The 25716-nt window shown below is 28.9% G+C and overlaps 1 protein-coding gene across 1 annotated transcript in view; it reads left to right on the top strand.

Moving 5' to 3' along the window:
* LOC136083671 (E3 ubiquitin-protein ligase PDZRN3-B-like) overlaps window positions 1–25716 on the top strand; it is a 113157-nt gene that overhangs the window by 50276 nt on the left and 37165 nt on the right. Inside the window, exon 4 of the mRNA XM_065803229.1 lies at window positions 7101–7178. Within this exon, the coding sequence (XP_065659301.1) occupies window positions 7101–7178 (78 nt within the window). The remainder of the gene's footprint in view (window positions 1–7100; window positions 7179–25716) is intronic.

Genomic DNA, 25716 nt, shown 5'->3' with positions numbered 1-25716 from the left:
AGAAATATTAAAAACTTGTGATCCTTGAACACATCCATTGAATACCTGCAAACAAAATTTCTTTTGAAGGACATTGAAACATTAAATCTAAAATCGAAATTAATTATAAATATGTTTTATATTTATTTAGTTTTCTCAAATATTTTGTTCTGAACACCCGTAATGAGGAAATATATGTTAATAATAATAAAACTTAAAGAATATGATGGTAATTAGGGCCCAGCTAGCACACATGCGTTGATAAAACATTACAACAATGTTGAGCGTTGCATTAGTCTAACATTGACCGCCAACGTTGTATTTATATCACTTTGGTTACAAATGCAACGTTGCCAACAACCAAAAAATAACGTTGGTCCAACTTTGTATTTTAAGTCAGCATTACATAATACTTTACGTTGATTCAGCATTGTATTTTACATTGGCACAACGTTGTATTTTACGTTGGCGAATCGCTGTATTTTAAGTTGATTCAGCGTTATATTTTACGTTTACACGACCTTATATTCAACTTTTTTCGGACGTAAATTTTTTTCGGAACTATTATACTTCGAGATATTATTATTATTTCGAAATAAAGTTTAGTTTTTTATATTTGAGTATAAATATATACACATTCCAAATCATATATTAATGCCCATATGTCATTCTATATATATATATATATATATATATATATATATATATATATATATATATATATATATATATATATATATATATATATATATATATATATATATATATACATATATATATATATATATATATATATATATATATATATATATATATATATTACAAAATTATAAATATTTACAAATTTTATATACTATTTCTGCATAATAAATAAGCATATACTGTATACAATAAGTTTTACATTTTTTCCTCTTTGTATATATATTTCCGTTTTTATATATTTTTATAACATGCGTTTATAATATTAAAAAAAGCTTTTCACATAAATTTAACTTTGATTTATCCAAAAATATTTAAAAATATGTATTTGCTTATATTTTCAAAATAATTTCTTGACTCTATATACATAATTTTTTAATTTTTTTTTATTTTTAATTTTTTTTTTTTGTGTGTTTTTTGTTTTTGAGCCGTTATGCGGAAAGAAATCGAGAATATGGAAAAAGAAGATTAAATTAATATTATTAGTAAAGATTTTATTAAGTAAAATAAAAAAAATACAGGACTATTACACTAACATCACATTACAAAAGGTACAGAAAACATGCAAATAATAAAATATATATCATAAAGTAAGGGTCTAATCATAAATACACTGATTGTCTAATCATAAATAACAATATTTTTGTCTCAATAAATAATATATATATATATATATATATATATATATATATATATATATATATATATATATATATATATATATATATATATATATATATATATATATATATGCAGGGAACAAGATATATTGTATAAGTAAATATGCAGGGAACAGGATATATTGTTCAAGTAAATGTATAAGAAAATATATGTATAAGTATATCTATGCTTTTACATAAGTATTTATAAGTATATATACTTATACATGTATTTCATTTTTTATTTATTATTTTTTTTTTTTATTATAAAATAATAAATATTTACAATTTTTTAATAACATTAACTAAGGTTTTATGTTTTTACAATATATGGTTTTACAATTTTTCACAAATATATACATTTTCTGTTTTGTAAATTTTATTACATAATTTTTGTATTTTTAATTTTTAATTTTTTTGTGTTTTTTGATTTTATATTTTTTTGTGTTTTTTGGTTTTATATATATATATATATATATATATATATATATATATATATAGAAATATATATATATATATATATATATATATATATATATATATATATATATATATATATATATATATATTTGTTTTTTATTTTTTTGCCGTTGTGCGGAAAGAAATCGAGAGTTTAGATTAAGTTAAAAAAAGAAGAAATTTTAAAATAGGTTAAGGAAAGGTTCATAAGGTAAAAAGAATGATTTATATGCAAAAAAATTATAAAAGGAATTACAGGACTTTTAAATAAACATTACGTTACGCACACTATAGATAAAAAAAATTTTGTGTTAAAATAATATTTTATAAAATAAGGGCTGGCAGTGATTTGCTTATTTTATATAATAATAAAATTGTTGTATAACATAAAAAAAATTGCAAGAGGGAAGGAAGTCTTTACTAAACATACAATGAGTCGTTGTTTTAATTTAGCTCATATGTTTAGTTTCAGACTTCCATTCTCTACTTGACAGAAAACATTTTTAATACAAAAATACTGACAGAAAATGTCCGTTGTATTTCTACGGACATGATAATTATATTTTAAGGTAATAATATTCCTGATGTTCCTGATTATTACCCTGATCACTGCCATTGGGTCAATTTTTTTGTTGCTGAACATGTGGTGGCAGCTACTGTTCCATATTGCACTCATGATGGTTTGAGTGAGTGTCAACAGCAGCTGCGAAGTGGGGTTTTTCACAGATAAATTCGCTGTTTCAATCGAGAAGATCGAATTTATCGGAGAAAAGTTGTTTCGGGATGTCAAGGAGTTATATACATGTTTAAAATACTCCCAAATTTCAACAGAAGGAAGACAGTAGGCAAAGATATGCATGTTGTCCTCGATTTTACCACAGGTTTTGCATTTGTTATTTTTAACGATCTGTTGCCTTATGCTTTTGGCTAGCAAGGCCGCAGAAAGTAAACTGTTGTGTAAAAAACGAAAGAGGATGTTTTGAGTCGGTCCGCATGTGTGGGAGGTGAAGTTTTTTTTTCCAAATTTGTGTCCACGGCATCGTTGTTTTTGTTGAACCGTTCCAAAAAAGTTCTGCTGGCACAACTGTCTTTTTGTTTTTTGCCACTTCTAATTAAAAGTTTTTTGTTGTTTTTAGGGGGATGTCAAAAAGGGACCCGTTTTTGCCTAATATTAGTTTTAATAATGCGTTTTGTTGTCCCAATGTTTTAGAAATTGTTTTGCTTTAAAAAGTTCCAGCTTTGGTTTTGGTTCGTAAATTTTATAATTGAACTCGCCAAACAATACTTTGAAATGTAGTAATAATTGTGAGGTTTGTCCTCTTCCCATTCTTTCAGTTGAAAGAGTGTTTTGAGGCGAAGTGCGAGACTTTGCTCCTTCGGTGATAAAATTCCGAGACCCCCGCTTTTGACGGGTAAAAAAAGTGTCTCTCTCTTGACCGGATTGTAATTGGTCTTTTGCCACAGATTTTAGAAAATGGCTCTGTGCAGACGTTCTATTACCCATTCGGGAACGGGCAGCACGTTTGCCAGAAACCACACTTTTGACATTGCTAACGTATTTATCAACATAGTCTTTCCCCTAAGTGAAAAAGTACGTAGTCCCAGAAACTTGAGTTTTTTCTCTATTTTGTTTAGAGTTACTAACCAGTTGAAATTGGTAGTATCGCTCAGTCTGGTGTAAAAGGTAACAACTAAAATTTTGAGACCAGTGTAGTTGTTCCACTCTATGCCGTCCAATTCGGGGTACATTTTGGGATCAAAACCCCCAAGAGCGAGACCCTTGGTTTTTGAGGCATTGATCACTGAACCACTTGCTTTTTCAAACAGTTTTACTTTTTCGAAGAAACAACGGTTTGATTCTACGTCCCTGGCAAAAAAGTTCGAATCGTCTGCGTACTGCTGTATTTTACGGGGTTTAGGTGTACCTGGTAGCGGGAAACCCTCTATTCTGCTATCTGCTCTGACCACCAAAGCAAGAGCTTCGGCGACAAAAACATACAGCAAGAGAGAAAGGGGATCGTCCTGTCTAACTCCTCTTTCCGTAGGAAAAGAGGCTGACTGGAAACCGCAATTCAGAACAGATGCCGAAACTTCTGAATATAAGGTGTTAACAAAAGATACAAAATTTTCTCCAAGATTGAATTTTTGGAGAATCTGAAGCAGAAACGCACAATCGACTTTATCAAACGCCTTTTCTTGATCTATTGACAAAATGAAACTCGGTAGATTTTTAAATTGCGCGTAATCTATAAGATCACGGACTAAATGTAAATTTTAGAATATTGTTCTATCTGGGATTCCGCAAGTTTGATTTGGTTCTATAATTTTCCCCATTACTTTTGCAAGTCTTAGGGCCAGCGCTTTCGTGATTATTTTGTAACCAGCGCCGATTAGGGATATGGGCCTCCAGTTTTTGCATTCGGTAAGATCTCCTTGTTTGGGGGTCAGTGAAATAATAGATTTTTTCATAGAGTGGCTTGTATTTTTTTCTACGAAAAGTATTTTGTAGGCAAGTTCTTTAAAATTTTTTTCTAAAGTGTGCCAAAAGGTTTTATAAAATTCAGCTGGAAGTCCGTCATAGCCCGGAGATTTTCCGTTTTCAAATTTAAAAAGGGCTTCTTTTAGTTCGGCGACGGTTAGGCGGGTGTTTAAAAATTGATTTTCATCATCACTTAAACGTTTAGTGATGTGTGACAAGACATATTTTTGGCTGTCTCTGCATAAACTAGTTTTGGTGTAAATGTTTTTGTAATATGAAACTAGGGAGTTTAGTATTTCACCAGGTTCACTCGTCAATGTGCCGTCATTCTTGCGAATTTCGGTAATTGACTTGTTCCGCTGTTGAACTTTTTCCAAATTATACACAAATTTTGAAGGTTTTTCTCCTTCTTCGATTAGTTTTTGTTTCGTGCGAATAAACGCTCCGGGAAACTGGAGCAAGAAAAGAGCATCGCGTTTTTCATTGATGCTATCTAAATTCGGGTTAGCGTTTTGTTGCTTCCGTTGGATTTCGTTTTCAATCCTTTTGATATTTTTTTTGTTTTTCGCACTTTCCTGTATCGATATGTGTCGTAATTCAGCCCTAACAAAAAGTTTGCAGTCGTCCCACCATTTTAAAATTGACGTATAGGACTGTTTTTTAATTTGCCTATCTTGAATTAAGAGCTCAATTTTTTGCCTATGTACCCCTATTTCCAAAAGGGAGCAGTTTAATTTCCATTATCCTGGTCCTGTCCTGGTTTTAATAAAATTGACAGTTGTTGACACGAACTCGTGGTCGGAAAAAGTGTTGGTGAGAATTTTGTTGTATTATTATTGTATTGTTTATATTATAGTATTATATTGTTGTATTTCATCCGTTTAGATGAGTCAACTTTAACTTTGGTATTGTGGTTTATTCTCCTCCGGCTAATTGCCATACAGAGACCACCATACCAAGGCACGCAAAGACATGTTCAGCCCCCCAAGAAGAAGCGTCATAACCGCTTTACGGCCGAGAGTAAAGTGAATTTTTGGAAGAACGAAGTTATCAGAGTAAAAGATAGAAGTAGTCGTGTTAGAAAGATAGCATAGAGAAAGCGAACAGGATTGCACATGATGTTAGATTGTGCAAGAGGTGGAAAACATGCTGAAATTAGGTTAACCTAATGACAGCAATCGGATCAACACAGGGATTAAAAAGTTTCCGTATGTGTTTTTTTCCGTCAACTTAAACTTTGGTATGGTGGTTTATTCTCCTCCAGCTAATTGCCATACGGAGACCATTATACCATGGCACGCAGAGACATGTTCAGCCCCTAGTAGGGGAGCGTCATTACCGCTCTACGGCCAAGAGTAGAGTGAGTTTTGGAAGAACGAAGATATGTTAGAAGGAAAGATAGAAGAAGTCGGGTTAGAAAGATAGCATAATGAAAAGCGGACAGAAATTGCACACGATGTTAGAGGGTGCAATCGGTGGAAAACATGCTGAAATTAGGTTTACCTAATGACAGCAATTTTACGTATAAATTAATTTTAATTAATACGTAACATCTTAAACTACTATATCGAAAGATATAATAATATAGAAAAGTGATCATCGCATCTGAATTAGGACAAATTTATGTCTGTTTTGATTGTGGCTTGATAATTTGTTATATTAGAAAAGGAAAAATATAATAGCAAATTATATTTCTATAATTAACTGAAATATTTAGATGAAAAATAATTCTTATAAATTATACGAATATATATTTGTATATCTGCTTTTTCTCGATGAAAACACAACGTCGATCCACTGTATATAACCCAACGTTGATCCAATGCATATAATCCAACGTTAATCCATACACGTTGGATAAACGTTGAGTTATAGACATTGGATCAATGTTAATCTATATACATTTGGTCAATATGGGGTTATACACATTTGATCAACATTGATCCCTATAGATTGGATCAACGTTGGGTTTAGATCGGAAAAACAACCAACTTTTCCGATATTTTTACAAACGTTGGACCAATGTAATTTTCCTAACTATTTTTAATCGTTAGTCGTTACTAAGGTTTTCATTAATATAAAAATAATAAAACTAACATTGGATCAACGTTGTACTTGCATCGGAGAAAACAGTCAACATTCGCAATGTGTTTTCATATGTTGGCCAAACGTAAGTGTGCTAGCTGGGTTCCAAAAGAGTTCTTGATAAAGTATAAGGTGAGGGGGGGGGGGGGATGGTTGACAGGTTTGTTTTTTGCCATTTAAGACCTAGAAAAAACATTTTGCTAACCAAGATGTTAACATAAAAAAAGGTTCTCGTTGGCTATTATTTGCCGACTCCAGTGTCCAAATTTACCTACTTATTTTTGACTGTAATTTTTGTTGGGGGGTTAGACACCCCCCGACGCGTCTCCTCGGGTAGGCCCTTAAGATTATGATAATGGTAATGATGATGATAATGTTTATTGATAAATGTGCTAAAAGAAATGATAAATTTATTAAAACTAAAGTCAAAATTAAATTTTCTCGTAAATTTACATTTAGATTCATCAAGAAAACTGCGAATATTTACCTCTTTGTTGTATAAATCGATGTGGTATGAAAATTTTGCGTAAAGAGGTTTGATTTAAAATCTAAATAGCTGTTTAATATTAAAAGTATTCTTTTTTACCCAAGTAAACATTTGAAACGTTAAAAACGCCAAAACAACGTCTACTTTACGCTAGACATCTTTAACACGTCTTTAATATGTCTTTTAAACGTCGTGTGTTTACTGAAACATTAAACTCACTTGGGTAAAACTTTATCTTTGAAACTTTTCATAGATGTCTTCCCATATTACTGATAGTTGCGATAATACAATTATTCCGTGTCAATATTTAAATATTGGATGCAAATTTAAGGTAAGAAAATAAGTTTTGAAAAATTAAAAGTTTTTACTCTTTAAAAATTAAAATTGTATAAAATTTTTAAATTATAATAGGCGAGAAATCAGGTACACATCATGCTATATATCATCAGTATATTAATCAGTTATATATCATTTATATATATATTTATATCCTTATCCACAACATTTCTTAATTTTGTTGTTCAAAAACTATTTTTATTTCCAGTGATTAAAGTTTTCAGAATGTTTTCAGAATGTTTTCAGAATGTGTCAACAAACTTTATATATACCTTGATAAAAGGCTTTAGTTATACATTGATAAAATTTCTGGGAAGGCAGTGTTTTTTTTTTTAGATTTTTTAGCTAATGCAAGTTTCGAAAACTTTACACCTACTTTACTAGTACATAATTTGTTTTTACTCACTATTTTAACTTTAAATTAAAAAAGTCAAAAACTTCACTTATTCTAAAGGATTAGCAGTTCAAAGACAAAGTGATCACAAACAGCGCTTCCTTGCATAAAAAAAGTTATCAGTAAATCAGTAACCACCATTTATAACTTTCATTTTGATTTAGTAAGTTTTAATAAGATTCCATAACTAGAGACATTAAAATAAGTGGAAATCATAATACTATTTTGTTACGCTTACGATTTAGAAAATTTTTTTAAAACAGTTTTCTTTAATATCATTTTCTCATTAATGCAATAAAAACACATTGAAAAATTTCAGACTTTTTTTTATTGCTTAATATCTTTTCTGGTGTTAATAGATTTTGCATTTTAGGACTAAAAATTTCTGTCAAGTTTTTTGATTAGTGATTTTCAATTATGACAACTAACAACCTTAATCACAGGTAAAAATTTTAGTGGAAGGTTAGTTTTAATTAACAAACAAAAAAAAGTCTTAGTAACAAAGCGTTTTTTATTAATTTTGGCAGAAACAATATTTCATCGGCAATTATTTATACAGCTCCCCACTATTTGTCACTGTTTGTTCTCCGTATACTAGCAATTATACTTTGTCTCAAAATATTTGTTTTGTGGTAAGACACATCATATTGTGTGGCCGTGGCGCAGTGGTTTGAGTTCTGGTTCAGAATCAGTGTAGAAAGTACTTTATGAAGTGAAACCATAGAAGGTCTCGAAACGGTAGTGTAGATAAAAATCGTTGAAATGTAGTTGACATACTGCCCATTGTAATGCTTTTCGCTGATCTTCGGTTCGAGAAAACTGTGAACTCCAGTATTTACAACTGTTTTATCACCGGGCAAGTACTTTCACCAAAGGCTACACTTTTTATAGAAGCTGGTGGATCATAACTCCTCTATAAATGTTCTTTAATAGTATTTATTAACCTTCTTTTCTGTTAAAGTTATTTTGTCACGTTGGCCATTAAAGGAAAGACCTGTTAAATGATTATTACTAATTTTTGAACTCTCAACTTTAAGCTCTTTCATGGTTCGATACCTCTCCTTTGCAAATTTGTTATTATCAATCGTTAAAGATGTTTTTAGTTCAGTGAATTAGCTTACGTTAAGCATATCCGTGGCTTGAAGCGATACTCCAAATCTTTGGGTTATTGAGGTCTTTGTAAGTTTTTTTCGCATTTGCAAATGAATGAAGTCAACTATCAGTGATTATATTTGTAGTTACCAGGTTTAATTTTCTCATCCTCAACAATTGTCTCATGATATTTTAAAAACCTTGATGTTGATGAAGACACCATTAAGCTGCAATGAGCTAAACGCAATAGGTTTAGAACTAATAAAGGCATTATTTTGTATTTTTTCAGCACGTACTTAGAGACTTTTTTGGATCAATTTTTTGCAAATCTAGAGATCCAATGCGCGTTAGGTGATTCTTTTCTAATCAAAAAAATGTATGTTTCTTAATAGGAACTTTTGTTTTCTTTGCGCAATTACTGTCTGTAAAAATAGAGCACTTTTAAGCTGTAATCTATAAAAAAGCGTAATTCTTTAAACTTCTCTAAACATGCTTTAGTTGCCATGTTTTTTTAACTATAACAATTAGAAGAGTTTATTTTCAAAACACGGTATGGAAATTTTAATTTATTTTCAATGTGCGGTATTTAATTGTGATCAATCCATGGCATATGTATATTACTTCTGCGCAATTGCAAACTCGCGTTAATGAAGTGGCGGATTGCGATGGACAAGATTAATGCGTTACCTAATTTCCTATTTCACATTGAAAAAAAGATACAATGCTTTAAACGAGAAAAAGAAAAAGTAGTTCTTCATTTCTAGTGTTTGTTCATACTTTCATACTTTTTTGTTCAACTGAACTGATTATGGAATGGTGATATAAAATATATTAAAAGACATCTTATATTAATGAGTTTAAATATATTTTTTGTCTGTTTCTTTTTATGGAAATTATTCAATAATAATACTTTTTATTTGTTTGTTTGCAGTATTTTATTTTTAAAACTTAATTTCATTTAAAAGTTTAACGATAAAATTTATTTTATATTAATTGCCCGTTATTCCCGAACTGGCTTGAAAATTAGGGCGGAAACAAAAAATTGTTGGCCTATGAAGATAAGAGAGAGATATGTTGTAAAAAATTTGATGCATTTTCCAATGCAACAATTCTTTGTCTATTTTCAGATGCCTTCTATTGATAAAGCAAGAAATACACATAAAGTTGATTCTTCTTTCCTTGAAAAAGCAATGGTTTAAAAATATGCTCGCCACCATTACTTTCCCCAAATGAGAGCATTACTACCTTTCATCAGATAGATTTTTTGATAGGGTTTAGCAGGATATTAAAAAACGTGAGCAGAATTTACAACCTACTATTTACGGAACAGTGGCGTTACTGTGGTTGATGTAACCCAGAACGGTAAATTTTTGGTGTCATTCCTCAAGACTTTTACTAGCAGAACCAACGACATGGAATAATCTTTTAATCATAAGGAAAGATTTTTTGTGAAATGAAGAAAGTAGTAAAAAATGAAGAAATAGCAGATTTGTTATTAGAAAATATCTAAAATTCAAAACCTGAAATATATCGGTTAGGCCAAATGAAAAAATAAATTAACTCAAACATGAGCTGTTCTGTCATGATTATATTTCATTCATTCTGGTGCTACCCCTCTGTGTCAGGTTGTGTTGGTTTTACCCAGTGCGGCTTGCACCTTTGCACCCCTGTAGTGAAACCACCGATAAGAGACTTTTTAAGACGACATGGGAATATTTTTGTTAATGGCCAGGATTGATCAGCTTTAGACTTTGAAGCAGAAAAAAATTTATGAAAACAATTTAAAACGTTTGACAAAAGTTAGACTAAAAAAATGATTAATTTCAACTATCAGGAATTATTACTATGTTACCATCACACTGAGCTAACCTTGCATTGCCTACTTAAGAAGGTGAAGAAATAGGATACTCTTAAACTAAGTCTCCTAGTGTTCAACTATGTAAGACGATTAAATTAAAATGTTAATTTTAAACTCTAAAATTAAATGCAAAATAAAAAAAATGTTATGGCTTGTTGTTTCATATTTAGCTCTCCGAAATAAACTTAAATTCACTATTGTGAATTTTGAAACAGTAGTTTACATTGAAATAAAATATGCTTTTATTTCCAGATTATCTTTATAGTTCTTTTGATATAAAATAATTTTGAAACAAATCAAAACCATAAGAAGTTGAAATAAAAGCATCTGAATACATCACGCGCTGCTTTACACAAATAAATGGTGATGGTGACACAAACAAAATGTGAAAAAATGTCCTTACTACTTACAGCGTTTAATGATATTTATTTCGTTGGAAGCATCCTAGCCAAATGTATTGGTGATTCAAAAATTAGGCTGTCTTATGTAATAATAATAAAGCAATCAAAAGTTATAGGGGAGAACAGGGTGAGATGGGACAAAAAAATTTGCTTGCCTGCTGCGCTTTAAATTTTCCACAAAAACCATACAAATCGGTTTAAAACTATAGTCCAATGAATTGTCATGTTAAATTATTGCAAAACCCATTATTTAACCATCAAATTAAGTTCAAGGGCTTGGTTTTTTAAGTGACACTCTTTGTCTTATGTCACCCCATCTTGGGGTGTAATGGTGAAATGGGACAAAAATAGAAACAAATAATTTCAAGCATTATTTTATTGCTTATTCTACTCCTAATAAAACATAACAATATACAAAATTTATTTATGTTTAAAAAAATTAAAATACCATTTTAAATGCATTTGTAACTTTGTTCAACAGGTTGCTTGATGTTTAAATTGAGTCAATATTACGTTGATGCCTGAGGGGGTAACTTTTTTTCTTTTTCTTATCTTTATCTTCTTTTTTTCTTTTACATTCTAATAAACTTTCAACTAGTTTATTTCTTGTTGGTGTGTCAGTCAATACCAGAGACCTAGAACATTTTCTTTTTGCACTTTTTCTCTTTTTTTATTTTTTTCTGTTTCTTTTCATTAATAACTTTAGATACAATACACAGTGATGTGGGAATTGTTTGTTTATCGGAATTGTTATTTGCTGGAATTGGTCGATCAGATACATAAGAACATAAAAAGTCGACATCACTGAAAACATATGGATCGTACAGGAAAATGCCAGCTGCTTTAAAACCATTTTGAATGTTTTGGGAAGTAAAGGCTCTCGTATAAGCTATTCCTAAATTTTCAGAAATGTCATATATTGTCATAGGAGTATTTGGATGTGTCTTTAACCATGAATCACATGCTGAATTGTAAAATTTCTTTAATGGCCCAAATACTGATCTGTCAAGTTGTTGGAGTTTATGGCTGCAATGGGGTGGCAATGTCAAGAGCACAACATTGCTTTCCTTAGCTTTATCCATCAGTTCAATCGATATATGAGTTTTGTGGTTGTCCATTACTAAAAGTAATGCATGATCCTTGCTAGAATGTCCATACTCCACAAAATGATCAAACCATTTCAAAAAAATTTCTGTATTTATCCATCCACTAGGATTAGCATCACCTTTTGTACCTGTTGGTGCACCTTTGAGCATATGGCTACGAAAGTGGACACGAGGAAATATCAAAAATTGTGGAATAAAATTTCCAAGGGCATTAATGCATCCCACCATTGTAACTAGGGTTCCCCTTTCAACAGAAGTTACCTGTCCTACTTGCTTTAATCCTTTACCAGCAATCACTTTCACTGGCTTATGAACAGTTGTCAGACCTGTTTCATCAATATTGTAAATGCAATCAGCAGAAAAGTTATAGCGCTTCTGCACACTGTCAAGGTTTTTGAAGAAAATATCTACATTTGTGCGATTGAAACTAGTTGTTCAACTGAGGCTGGTAGCTCCTGGCATACGAATAGATAATTTTGTACGATTTAAGAATAAATAAAACCATTCAGTTCCAGCTGTTTCACTCTTTTTCCAGTTTTATGGTATTTTAATGTCATTTTTAATTGCATATTGAAATGCAAGTTACTTTGTTTCTCTAACATCAAGCCCATAATGCATATTAGATGCTTGACGAAGATATATTGAAAGTTCATCTTCTTGTGTCTTATTAAAAATATATTTATGTTGTTCATCAAAGTATAAGTTACTGTAAGAAGTTTCTTTATAAACCTTTATTTTCCGCTGTAAATTTGATTTTGAAATTGTATACTCTTGTGCAGCAACTCGTGGTGATAAACTGCCAGATTCGACACCCATCACAGCAGCTTTTATTGTATGAGCATCAGGCTTTAACCGACTTGTCGCTCGTTTGTACTTTCACTCCATTATTAAAAAAAATTATGCTCTTTTTAATTGCATTAACCAAAACCCAGATTAGGCTATAAATTTGAAATTTATTTTAATGAAAATAAAATAGTATCACAACGTTATAAAACTTATAATGTGATTAAAATTTTAAAAGGCTAATAGTGAAGAACTTTATTTAAACTGAATTTAAAATACAAAAATGATTGGCATTAAAACAATACTTACAGTGAAAGATGTCTTCAGGACAAAGTAACAAAGAAATCCAATATAATTATTATTATTTTGATAAAAACACTTTACTATAAAGTAAACATTGAAATCTTATCATAAACATAAACATAGTTTTATGTTCACTTGCTTTTTTACAAAAATATTGATTATAAAAGTTAAAGCACAGTAAATTAAAAAAGTGATAAAATTGAACAGTGTCCCATTTCACCCCAATTTTCCTGTCCCAAGTCACCCCATCACTAGTAGATGTGAGAAAAGCTTTATTTTATATAGTTCTCGTAGCCATATGCTAATCATATTTCTTCAGTAGTTAAATAAAACAATAGTGAATAATTAAAAACCATAAACGTAAAAATATATGCAAACAACACATAAATATTTAATATTAATGATGTCTTCAAAATCCAGGAAAATTGTTAGATTTTTACATATTCGCAAATAATCCGAAAAAAAAATACTTCTGAAACTTAAAAAACACAATAATATGAAGAAGCTATTGCAAACTTATAACATATATAAAAAACTTTTGCTTTATTAAATTTTTCACTGAGATATTGCCAAGTCCCATCTCACCCCGTTCTCCCCTACATTTTCTTAGTGTTTTTATTGGTGAAAATCTTAAAAGGAAAAATCGTACCAATCATTTAAGCCACAAAGTTTTATAAAATAATGAAGTATTGTATAAAGTGAGAAATTTTATAAATAGACATGCATTAATTCAACTTTTTTTACTCGCTTATTCAATGCAATGTAAACTATGCAAATATTGCATGAGGTAGTATTAAAAAAAAAAATTCGATCCTCTATATCGGCAACAGAAGCATCATGCACGATTAATAAACTTTGAAGACCGTTAAACTCGTACAAGACCTCTTTTATTAGAAATGAATGTTCCTAATATATATCAACTAAATATTTTTAATGTTTTTTGCTTTATGTAAAATGTAAAGTAAACTTTATGCCTAAATCTTTTCCAAACTTATATGCAATGAAATCAAAAAACAAATATGACCTCAGAAATTACAACCTTGTTCATAAACATTATTTGCATATAAGTTTTGGAAGATCTCTTATGTCATATCATGGAGCTTTTCTTTGGAACCTAATAGTTTTAAAAAAATTTGAGTTTTTTCAAAGTTGGAATTTTCTTTTATTTAAAAATAAAATTGAAAAAGTTATTTTCCTATTTGATAGTGTATTCGAGTTCTTTTAAGCTTGATCTTTATTTTGATCTGTATTGTGTGATTCCTTAATGTGATATTGGAATTATTAGGTTATTTATATAATATTTAGGGGTGTCCCGGAAAAACTATCAGACCAGATATCCGGGTCGGATAGTATTATTATTCGGTATCCGTTATTTGGCCATTACTACATAACATAAAGGGTAAGTGGTCCACAACGGGCTTCAAAGGTGAGATAAACCACTATCAAATCTCTTGCTTGGACATTAATTATTACAAATTTGACTTTAGAATATTGTTCAACTGACCATAAACATTTGAGTAAACCATTCAAAAAATAGTTTTTCTTATTGTTAATTTTTCTTATTGTTAATTTTTTCTTATTGTTAATTTTTTCTTATTGTTAATTTTTCTTATTGTTAATTTTTTCTTATTGTTAATTTTTCTTATTGTTAATTTTTTCTTATTGTTAATTTTTTCTTATTGTTAATTTTTTCTTATTGTTAATTTTTTCTTATTGTTAATTTTTTCTTATTGTTAATTTTTCTTATTGTTAATTTTTTCTTATTGTTAATTTTTCTTATTGTTAATTTTTTCTTATTGTCAATTTTTCTTATTTTTGGAAAAAAGAATATATATAAAAGTACTGCTTTTAAAATTTTATGAAGCTAAGTGTCCATCTTTAATGTGAATAATGAACAGAAAATTATCTATCATCAACAAATCAGTTATAGTCAATTTTTGATTAATAATAAAGGGGGCTATTTTAGGCTACTTCCACGAAAAAGGGGCTCCTAGCATTTCTTTGTTCAACGGTTGTTTCTTAATATAAGGTATAGTTACACCTTTAATTTTCTGATGTTAAATTGTAGAACATAGATTAAATTTCCTGAAAATTTTTATGTAATTTTTGGTTGTAATCTTTATGTAAATTTTTTTGTTATCTTTTTTTAAAAAGGGGACTGTTTTAGGTTACTCCCCTAATATTATTAAAATACTATGAAAAAAATATATATTCGCAATAAATACATCAGTTTATCACTCATTTATATTTATTTTACCTCAACGTAAAGAAACTAGCAATTTAGGCCTTGATTGCTTGTCCTCATAAATAATGAAAACAATCTTCCGAAAATACAGAGGATGCAGGTGGTGCTAGAAAATCAAGTGCTAACTCTTTTAGCAGTGGAAACTTCTCTTCATATTTCCAATAATTTAAAACTTTAGTCATTATTTTTTCTATAATCCAGTGATTAAAGAAAACATCCTCTCCATGAGAGGCTTTTAAAAGGGAGACTCAATCAGGTTTTAATACATTTTGAACTTCTTTGTGCAGCTCAAAAAGATTCAGTATTAATTTTTTTTTCCTCTTCATACAAATTACAATAAATTTTTTTTCGCGTGATTATGCTGCGGAGTTGTGCAAAAGGACCTCTGACCAGATTTATTACACCCCCTGCTTATCCGATTTCCAAATGGAATGCATACTGCTCTTAAACCACAGCTATCATTAATTTTGAAAAGTTTTCAAACAAAGTTCGCCATTTTGAAGGTTTATCACGATAATATTTTGTCATTATAAGATATATACTTTAGGATTTCAATTACGTTATCCGGATATCCGGCCAGATATTTTTTAAATATCCGGGTATTCATCATCCGGTCGGTTAATGAAAAAATATTATCCGGGATACTCCTAATATTTATACGAAAAGTGTTTTATATTTGAAATTTGAGTTTTTAAATATTGCTGTTTAACGGTATTCTTTAGTTAACGGTATTGTTGTTAACGATACGCTATGCTTTAAATACTCGGGTATTTTCACAAAACATTTTTAAGCGTAAGTTTAGCGCAAGTTTGGCGTAAGTTTTAAGTTTACTAATTTCGTATTCACAAAACTTGCGCAGCAGCTTATTACAAAATTTAAGATTTATTTTTTGTAAATTCAACTCTCAAATTATGGTATTCACAAAACATCTTTAGAAAATGCTCAGCCTGATTTAAACAAGAAAAGTTACGTTTAGTAGAAGCTACCTTAGCTTTGGCGTAACTTTAAAATATATGCGCAGCTCATGCATACCAACGTTTTTTGCTTAGATTTTTAATAAGATTTTTTATAACTTGTGATAAACATGATGTATGTCTGTATAAGTGATTGTTTAGTTAATAGATTATACTACTTTTTGTTAAAGTTCAATAAAAAGTAGTTTAATTTATAATTACTTCCGCAAAGGAAATAGTTATGATTTAAGTTATTACAGCAAAACAAATACATTTGCACATTTTTTTTAATTTATTGATTAAACCATAAAATTGAAAAAATTACAAACTTATTTATTATTTTACAAAATTAGGATCGGCGCCACTCGCGCAGTTAAAATCTTGTCATTCGAGTGATACCTTAATAAAATAAACAAGTAAAGCAAAAACTAGTAATATTGATAGCGACCAAAAGAAAATAAAGCAAAACGAAAATAAGAACAATAATCTTAATTTATATAAAGGGCAATGTGTGTGTGTTTATTTGTTTGTTCTCTATAGAAATCCAAACCGCCGGACCGATCTCGATGAAATTTGGCATGGGGGTAGTCCTCGAGGCGGAGAAGGTTCTTAGCTGGGTTTTGACCCCGTTCCCCGACCCCCGGGGTCAGGGGGGCCCAAAAATATGCCCAAAAAAATTTGTAACTCCAGCTAGTATTTAATAAAGCAAGACAAATATAACAAAAAGGAGAAAAAGTGAATTAACTGACATAAGAGATAACGAACGAATGAGATAACACAACGTTTGACGATCAGAATGACGATAGAAAATATAAAATAAAACAAAAACATATTTTTAAATATTGAGACAAAAATATAATAACTTGATAATAGCAACTAACATAAAAAGCAGCAATAATAAAAATAATAAGCTTCCCGTTATTTTACGGAAAAAATGTTGTTTTTCCCGTTAAACAAACAGAAAGGTTATGGCAACTCAGCTGCCATAGGAATGTTGCTCATATGAAAATTTAAAAAGTGAACATTTTAAATATAAAATAGATTGTATGCTATCGAAAATATTATCTAAAACAAATTATCTTTGATTTACATAAAAATATTAAATTTTCCGTGATTTACATTTCAATTTAACAACAAATACATCAATAAATAAACAATTTGTGAATAAACAACTTCAAAAAAAAAAAAATTAAAATTTTAATAAAGCACATAATAATATAATTACATTACATAATTCTATATACATTTACATTATAGATATACATAAAAATTTATTTTTATCTAATATATATAATGGTTTCGTAAAATATGAATAAATCAACCCAAATACAAAAAAATAAAGTATTTCCTTTCTTATCCATTTCGAATCAACTAAAAATAAAAATACATAAGTTTTTGAGTAAGGAAACATTTTAATATTTAATAATGTAATAATATATAAAAAAAACTCATTGTGTGCAATGATTGGTTATCTTTAAGTTGTTACTCTATATGACTGATTTAGCGAAGGCCAATTTTTTGCCATTGTTGGTGACTACTAAATTAGATTTAATTAAAATTAGGAAATTAGATTTTTTCACATTATCAAGTAAATAAAAATCTTTAGAACTTCTTTAAAATCAAATTCTAATAATCAATTACTAAAGTTACCTACCAAATAATACAATGATTTTTTGAGCAGCAGATAAATTAAGAAAAAGTCTAAAACTCTATTTTAACTCTCATAACAATTATTCATTCTAATAAACATTTTGACAATCTAAATGTTCTTTTCTTATCTTTAATAAAAATTTATTTTGATTTATTATAAAACCATTTAAAAAATCAAGTTTGAAATTTTTATACTAAGTTATGTTACAAATTTTATATACCATTGTTATATATTATAAAATTAATAATTCATAATAGAAAATTAATAACTTTTACCCATCTGGTCTTTAACCATCGCTAAAATAAACTAAATTTATGAAATAATTTCATCATTCTAAGGATGTTTAAAAATTAACCTTTTTTGCTTAAGCTAAAAAGTGTCACAAAATTACACTCTTTATTACTATTATTTTTGCTAAACACAAAATAATTAAAAATAATTAACTTAATATCCCTGGAGTTGATAATACATCAATATATATATATATGTGTGTGTGTGTGTGTGTGTGTGTGTGTGTGTGTGTGTGTGTGTGTGTGTGTGTGTGTGTGTGTGTATATATATATATGCACATATATATATATATGCATAAATATGCATATTTATATATATATATATATATATATATATTTATTTATGCATAAATACGTATAAATATTTATGCAACAGATTTTACTTGGACAATAATTGATTTTCTGTAAACACATAGTTTTCATTATCCAGTTTTTGCTAAATAATATCAAATATCTAAATATCTCAAAATAAAAGTACAACAACAACAACAACAACAACAGCAACAACAACAACAACATTAAACAACAACAGCAACAACAGCAACAACAACAACAGTAACAACAACAACAACAAGCAGCCACAACAACAACAAACATTACAAAGGAATTTTTTTTTAAACAACTAAAAAAAGTAATACAAAAGTACTAATTTAAAAAATTTTTTATTCAAATGGGGGTCAAACCGAAACTATTTAATTCTCGAATTTGACGTGACAATGCGAGGGCAAACAAGTGTTCTTTTTTTCTTTCCTTTGGCATTTCTTTTCACTTTTTCAGGATTGTAGTCGACCATGTATCTATGATACAAAAAGTACTTTAATTTGATTCTATGCCAAGCATTTCCCTCTAATTCTAATTATTTGAGTCAAAATATTGAATCAAACTTATACTAATAAGTCAATAATATTATTTTGAAATAATCTTACCTTTGATTAAACTGTAATGTAGCAAAAACATACGGATGATATTGCATGTTAATTACATAATGAACAGCAAACAATGCCCCAACAGCTTGCAAAGCATCAGTAAAGGTATAGCTTTCTTTCCACTTTCTTTTCCACCAAAACATAAAAATCTTCTGAATCAAACCAAGTTCCTGTGAACCAATTAATAAAGTAAACATCCTCTTATTGTTATTCTTTTTATACTGTTATTTCTAGTTATAAATCTCAATGTTAGTCTTAGTAAAAAATTGTCTTTGACAACAAATATTGGATGTGATGTTGGACAAATTTCTGGAATTGCTGCTAAATGTTGACCACAAAATAAATAACATTTAAAATTTATATCATTTAAAACGAAAAGATTATTTATAAAAAAATACATACAATTACTGATAGTATCAAATGATCAGCTTTATCACCAAAATAAGCTATAAGCAGAGGTAGCCATGCCAAACAAACTTGCCGAATGCCCCCATTACCCGTACCAATGACCGTCGCTTCAAGCAGAACTTGCTTTACTAAATCTTTACTACATTGATTTGAAAAAAAATAGTAAAAAAGTCTTGACTTGGTGCTGATTGTACTATATAACCTTTCCATTAATGGAAAATTCATCAGAGTGGCAAAATGGTCCAGAAGATATTCTATTTGAACTAAATATGGCCATTGAATCAATACTTTCAGAAAATGCAGTCATTCCTTTTGAATGCAAAAGGAATGACTGCATTTATTGTTCGACGCTGTAGCAAATAAATATCAGACATACATTTTTTAACATCTTTTGTATTCCATGGCAGAATTCTATAGATTTGTTGAAGATGGAACAATGTCGACAAACAGACAAAAAACGTCTAGACGTAATTGGAGGAAGCAATGTTATTAGGTCTTGCTCTTTCAAATATTTTAAATCACCTTAAGGCCTAACAACAATAAACCATTGATGACTTTGTCAGCTTCTCGATGATCCATTGTAGGAAAGACACTAATTAGTTTTTTGAAGTTGTTTCTGTTAAAGTAAAAGAAAATTATTAAAATCTCTAAGTATAATTGATTAAAAACCGATATAGTAGATTTTTACCTTGATATTTATTAATTCCACAGATTCACTAGATAAATTTGGGTCCCAATTTTCAATACTGTGAACATTCAACTTCATTCTTTTTATTAAAATGTTAGGTGTACTTAATAAAAAAGTGACATTATGATTTACATTTTCTTTATTGGATTCCATTCTGGACATTGATGTTTTAACTCCATTGGATATCACCTTACCATTTATTTCATCAACAAATGCATCAGAAAAATAAAATTTAGTTAAACAAATTTTAAAAAAACTAAATTTTTTAACTAGATTTAACTAAATTTGTTCTTTCTAAAATACTTTCTTTTACTGTTGTTCAACTGATTTACTACTCTTAATTAAGTAAATAATAGAAAATAAAGTTTTTATATATTTATAAAAAAATAGTACAGATTAATGTCCAAGCATTAAATGTTCTGTGAATAATAATGATGCTGTTGTGTGAATAATTATTTTTGCATTTATTAATAAAAAACCATCTTAAAAGATCATTATGATTTATTGTAAAAAAATAATAATAATAAAGATAATTAAGAAGCTATTTGAATATTTGAAAGGAAGCATAAATTAATATTTCATGAATAGAAACAAAAAATAATAATTACTCAAGATAAAATTGATTTAGACCAGAAAAAACTAAAAAAGTGAAAAATAAAATTCTCTAAAGAATTAAATTTAATAAATTTAATAATTTTTTTTAATAAATTCTAATGTTATGTGCATAACACATATAAAGATATTAAATACTATAACAAACAAAAGAGAGAGCTCTTTCGTTTGTTGTAGTATTTTATATCTTTATATGTGTTACGAACATATTATATATAGACCTTTAAAAATGTTTTACTTTGTATTCTTAAAAATAGGAAAAGTTTTAAAAAAAAATTTTGTTTGAAAACGAAAGGATTTAAACCCACGGATTTAACATCCATTTCAGCCACTTTGGCATGCTATAATATCGATGGTCAAGAGCACAAAGATAATACGTCCAACATTTTATGGTTTTGAGTTATTGTGCGCATTTCATTGAAATAAAAGAATTGAAATGAAAATAAAATAGTTTAAATCAAGACATAATTAATTGAAGAATGCACTGAGTTAAAAATCGTGATAATTTAAAAATATCTTGAATTTTTATAGATTATCAAACTTTCAAATTCAGATTTCTTAAAACAATGGTTTGTGGACGTATTCCCGTTGTGCTCTTGACCATCGATACCATCTTTTAACACTGTTTAATAAACAAAAGACTTATTAAACTTTATAAAACGACATACAAATGCTTTATAAAAATGTATATAAATCAAAATTAAACAAATATTGCTGCAATAAAAATTTTCAAGTAAAAGTAAATCTGTAACATTTGATATAATTTTTAAATTTACATAATTTGAAGTTTACGTCAGATATAAGCATAAACTTTCGTTCACACAGATAAAATACGAATAATGACGGTTTTATATTGTAGTTTCAAATGCCGAATAGCTTTATAAATTTGAAGGTATTTTAATTTACACATTTATTAACAAATTAACAAAACATAACAATTTCTATTAGTTTTCAATTGTCTATATTGAACAAACACGTAATCTGATTAATCTAAAAAAAGTAATCGAATTAAAAAAAGAAAAAATACACCACAGGAATTCAATTTATTTTTACATAATAATAAAACAAAATATATAAAGAAAAGTAAATATTTACAAAAAAAATTTAACTAAATTTGCATTATCAATTATAACCAATTGGCAGATTAACCTCACTCTCACTCATTCTTAAAAATTTTTCAATTTAAGCAACTTAAATACACATTAAATTGCTAAAGCCAATTTTGTGTGTAGTTTATATTGCACATTCTAACATCTCATGCAACATCTGTCCGCTTTCTCTATGCTATCTTCCTAACTGGACTTCTTCCAACTCTGATGGTGCTTCATCATCAAAAACCTCTGCACATATTAAACATCATCAAAAACCTCAGCACATCTTCATTCAATTGACCAATCAGTTACATATCAACGTCCGAAACGTGTGTCGGCGCAGCTGTGTTTGTTCATATTACAAAAACTCTCGGAAATTGACAGTAGGTCGAGTGAATAAAAATGAGCAACTGCTTTTACTCAATGTTTGGTCAGTTTTACGTAAATAAAATATTAGATTTTCTCAAGTTTTCATTCACGTAAAGCTGAACAATTACTGAGTAAATTGCTTAGCTTCAGGTGAATAAAAATTTCAGTAAAACTGCTAAAGTTTTTATTCAGGTAAAGCTGACCAATAATAAGTAAAAGCAATTGCTCATTTTTATTCACCCTAGTGATGATGAATCAGATTCAACAAAAATAAATGACGAGGCAGATGTTGTTGAAGATAATCTTTCTGATGACGACGAAAGTAATACTTTTATTTACAATTCAAAAAGTAGTAGCAATGATGACGTAGTAATTCATGCGGTGGGAGTAATGATTCAACTGTTAAAACTCATAGAAATTTATGTAATATAAACTATTGTGTCAAAAGTTGATGTAACTGGAAGACTTCAAACTCAGAATGTGTTTACTGCCAAAAGCGGAACAACTTCTTATTGTCGTAATATTTTGACACCTATTGATGCATTTAGACTAATTATGAATTATGAATGAAGGGTTTTCACGCCTTATCAAAAAATGCACTGTTTTATCTGCCAATTTATCAAATGAAAGATGGAATATAAGCGACATTGAACTTGATACTTTCATAGGCTTAACATATCTTCGCGAATGCATGAACATAAGAAACTTTCCAGGTAAATTCCTATTGTCTGAAAAATATGTCAACAATGCTTTTATAGAAACTATGCCGCGTTCTCGATTTGAAGACATCATGAAAAACATTAGATTTGATATACGTTCAGAACGTAGAGAGCTGATAAATTTGCGCTTACGTCATGGGTGCTGACAAGATTTGTGGAAAAGAGTCAAAAATGCTATATATATCTAAGAAATTTTTAACAATTGATGAGCAGTTGTTCCTAATTAAAGCTCGGTGTCGCTTTACACAGTATATGCCAAATAAACCGAACAAGTTTGGAATCAAATTCTGGATTTTAGCTGATCTAAAGACTAAACATTGTCTCAATATCAAAACGTATCTAGTTAAAGATAAAAGCCGTGTAGAAAATTTGGGTACTCATGTGGTCATGTCACTAAAGGAACCTTATTTAGGCCGCGGGTATAATGTTACTACAGATAACTTTTTTACAAGTGTTGATCTTGCAACAAAACTTTTGCAAAAGAAAACGTCAATTGTTGGAACAGTTAAACATAGTAGAAACGAAATTGCAGCATTTGATCCACTTTCACTTTAAAATTCAACTTTCTACATAAATGGACCATTGAACTTGATTGTTTACCAGGCACCGTAATACCACAATAGCTACCAACAGTAATACACAACTATCAACTCGTTTAAGATGTCATATAAAAACAAACTGCAAACGTAATCTGACATCAACAGTATTTGCAAATTGTAAGAAACCTGTTTGTGGAAAGTGCTTGTCAAGTATATGCAAACATTGCAAATAACCTTAAATATTTGACTAAAATTGTTATGTATATGCACGTTTTTTATAAGGTAGATCAATTGATTCAGCTTAAGATTATTAGGTATAAATGTTTATAGCCGCATCTCTAAATGTGTTTGTTATGTAGTTTTTCCGTTTTCAGTAAATAATATTTAAATAATAAAAATCATAAAATATCATTTTATCATCATTAAAATTTTAGCTTCAGCAAAGTTTCAAAGTCGTATTTGGATCAATTGATCCACTTTGGGGCTTCTAGTGTTAAGTGCTTATAAGATATGGGCCCTCTGTTTAATCTGCAATAACCTGAAAAATCATTGTTAGGTGTCTTAATTCAAAATAAAAATAAAAATTAAGACATAATAAAAAAAGTAAAAACATTAAAGATTAACACTACAAACCAATTTACCTGTTGTTGATGCTTTTCTAGAGCATTGTTGAAATTAGTCAAAATCTGTAAAAAAAGACATTTATTACAAAGACAATTAGCTATTACACAAAATAAAAATAACATAGTAGCTATCGGTGCAAACTAATTTTGCAATTTGATCAGAAAATAAAATTATTCTTACCTTGATTGCACCAAACTAATTTCTTTTTAAACTATTAGCTAATGATAAACATAGGAAACTTTAAACAAATAAAATATACAAAGTTTAAACCACGTTTTAACAGTCGACAAAGTGAAAATATGATAGTTGGTAGAGCACCAAAGTATAACTAAAGAAATAAAGTAACAACTAAATTTTCAATGCGATACGTATTATACCTAGTTCTCGCAGAGCCTGATTTCTTTCAATTTGATTACTATTTATTTCAGCTCGCTTAGTCTCTTCTCGACGACATTTCATTTCGACGACGATTTATATCAGCTCGCCTAACATGATTTCTTTCATTATGAGAAAGTCTAATAATTTCACTTCATAAATTATCAGACATAATTAATAGGGTGGGCCAAAAAAATTTTTTTTCTGGTTTTTGATTCGCTATACCGCGGAAAACATGCTTCAAGGGTATCTAAGAAAAATGCAAAAAAAAAATACAATACAAAATAATACAAATATTTTACATCTGGAGCTAGCGCATCGTACTTTAATATTTAAGTAAATATTCGCTTTTTATCATTTTCGTAACAAAGTGCACTTTAGAGTATTCCCAAAATGCGCTGCAAAATTGTTGTTTTTCTTGCCACAACAACTTGTTTTGGGATAATTTTGTTTTGATTATTTTAAAATATTAACCAACCTGTCATGACTGTTTTTAAAAAAATTACTCGTAGCGAATTTAAGTGCCCGATTTTTGGTCATCCAATAGAATTATCTGCAAATAAACTTCCAACTTATGGAGATGTTCTCAAGTGTTGTTTTAATGAAAATTACAAACTAGCTTTGAAATCGAACAACAAACCTGTTAAGTTTTCTAATGTTTCAAATTGTGTCGCAAAACAAGTTAAATCAGTGTTTGATAAATCTTCAATACCCACAGTAACAATTTACTGAGTTGTGCAATTGATAAATGGATACCATGACAGTTATCGCAATCTTATGAAATCCTTCAAGCGTGATAAAGAAAAAGGAAAGTTCAAAAAGAGAGTTAAAGATTTTAAAACAAAATCATTGTTATTGTTTGATGTCTCGGCGTGTAAGTGTAAAATAACATTAGACTGCAAATGTAAAATGGTCACTGAAATTTGTTTATGCGAGTGTTCTGTTTCAATTATCTGTATGTGTGAAAAAGAAAAAAAAATCCTTATCATTGAACTAAAATTTGTGTACTGCCAAAGAATGCATGGTACTAGTAAAATCGGAAGTATTGACGTAAAAGAAACAAAAAAAAATTACACAAAGACACGATAGGAAATGTGCTGAACTTA

The sequence above is a fragment of the Hydra vulgaris genome, chromosome 08, assembly GCF_038396675.1.
Source record: "Hydra vulgaris chromosome 08, alternate assembly HydraT2T_AEP".
NCBI classification, from domain to species: domain Eukaryota; kingdom Metazoa; phylum Cnidaria; class Hydrozoa; order Anthoathecata; family Hydridae; genus Hydra; species Hydra vulgaris.
Note: the sequence above shows the minus strand (reverse complement) of the source record. Positions and strands in the feature narration are given on the sequence as shown.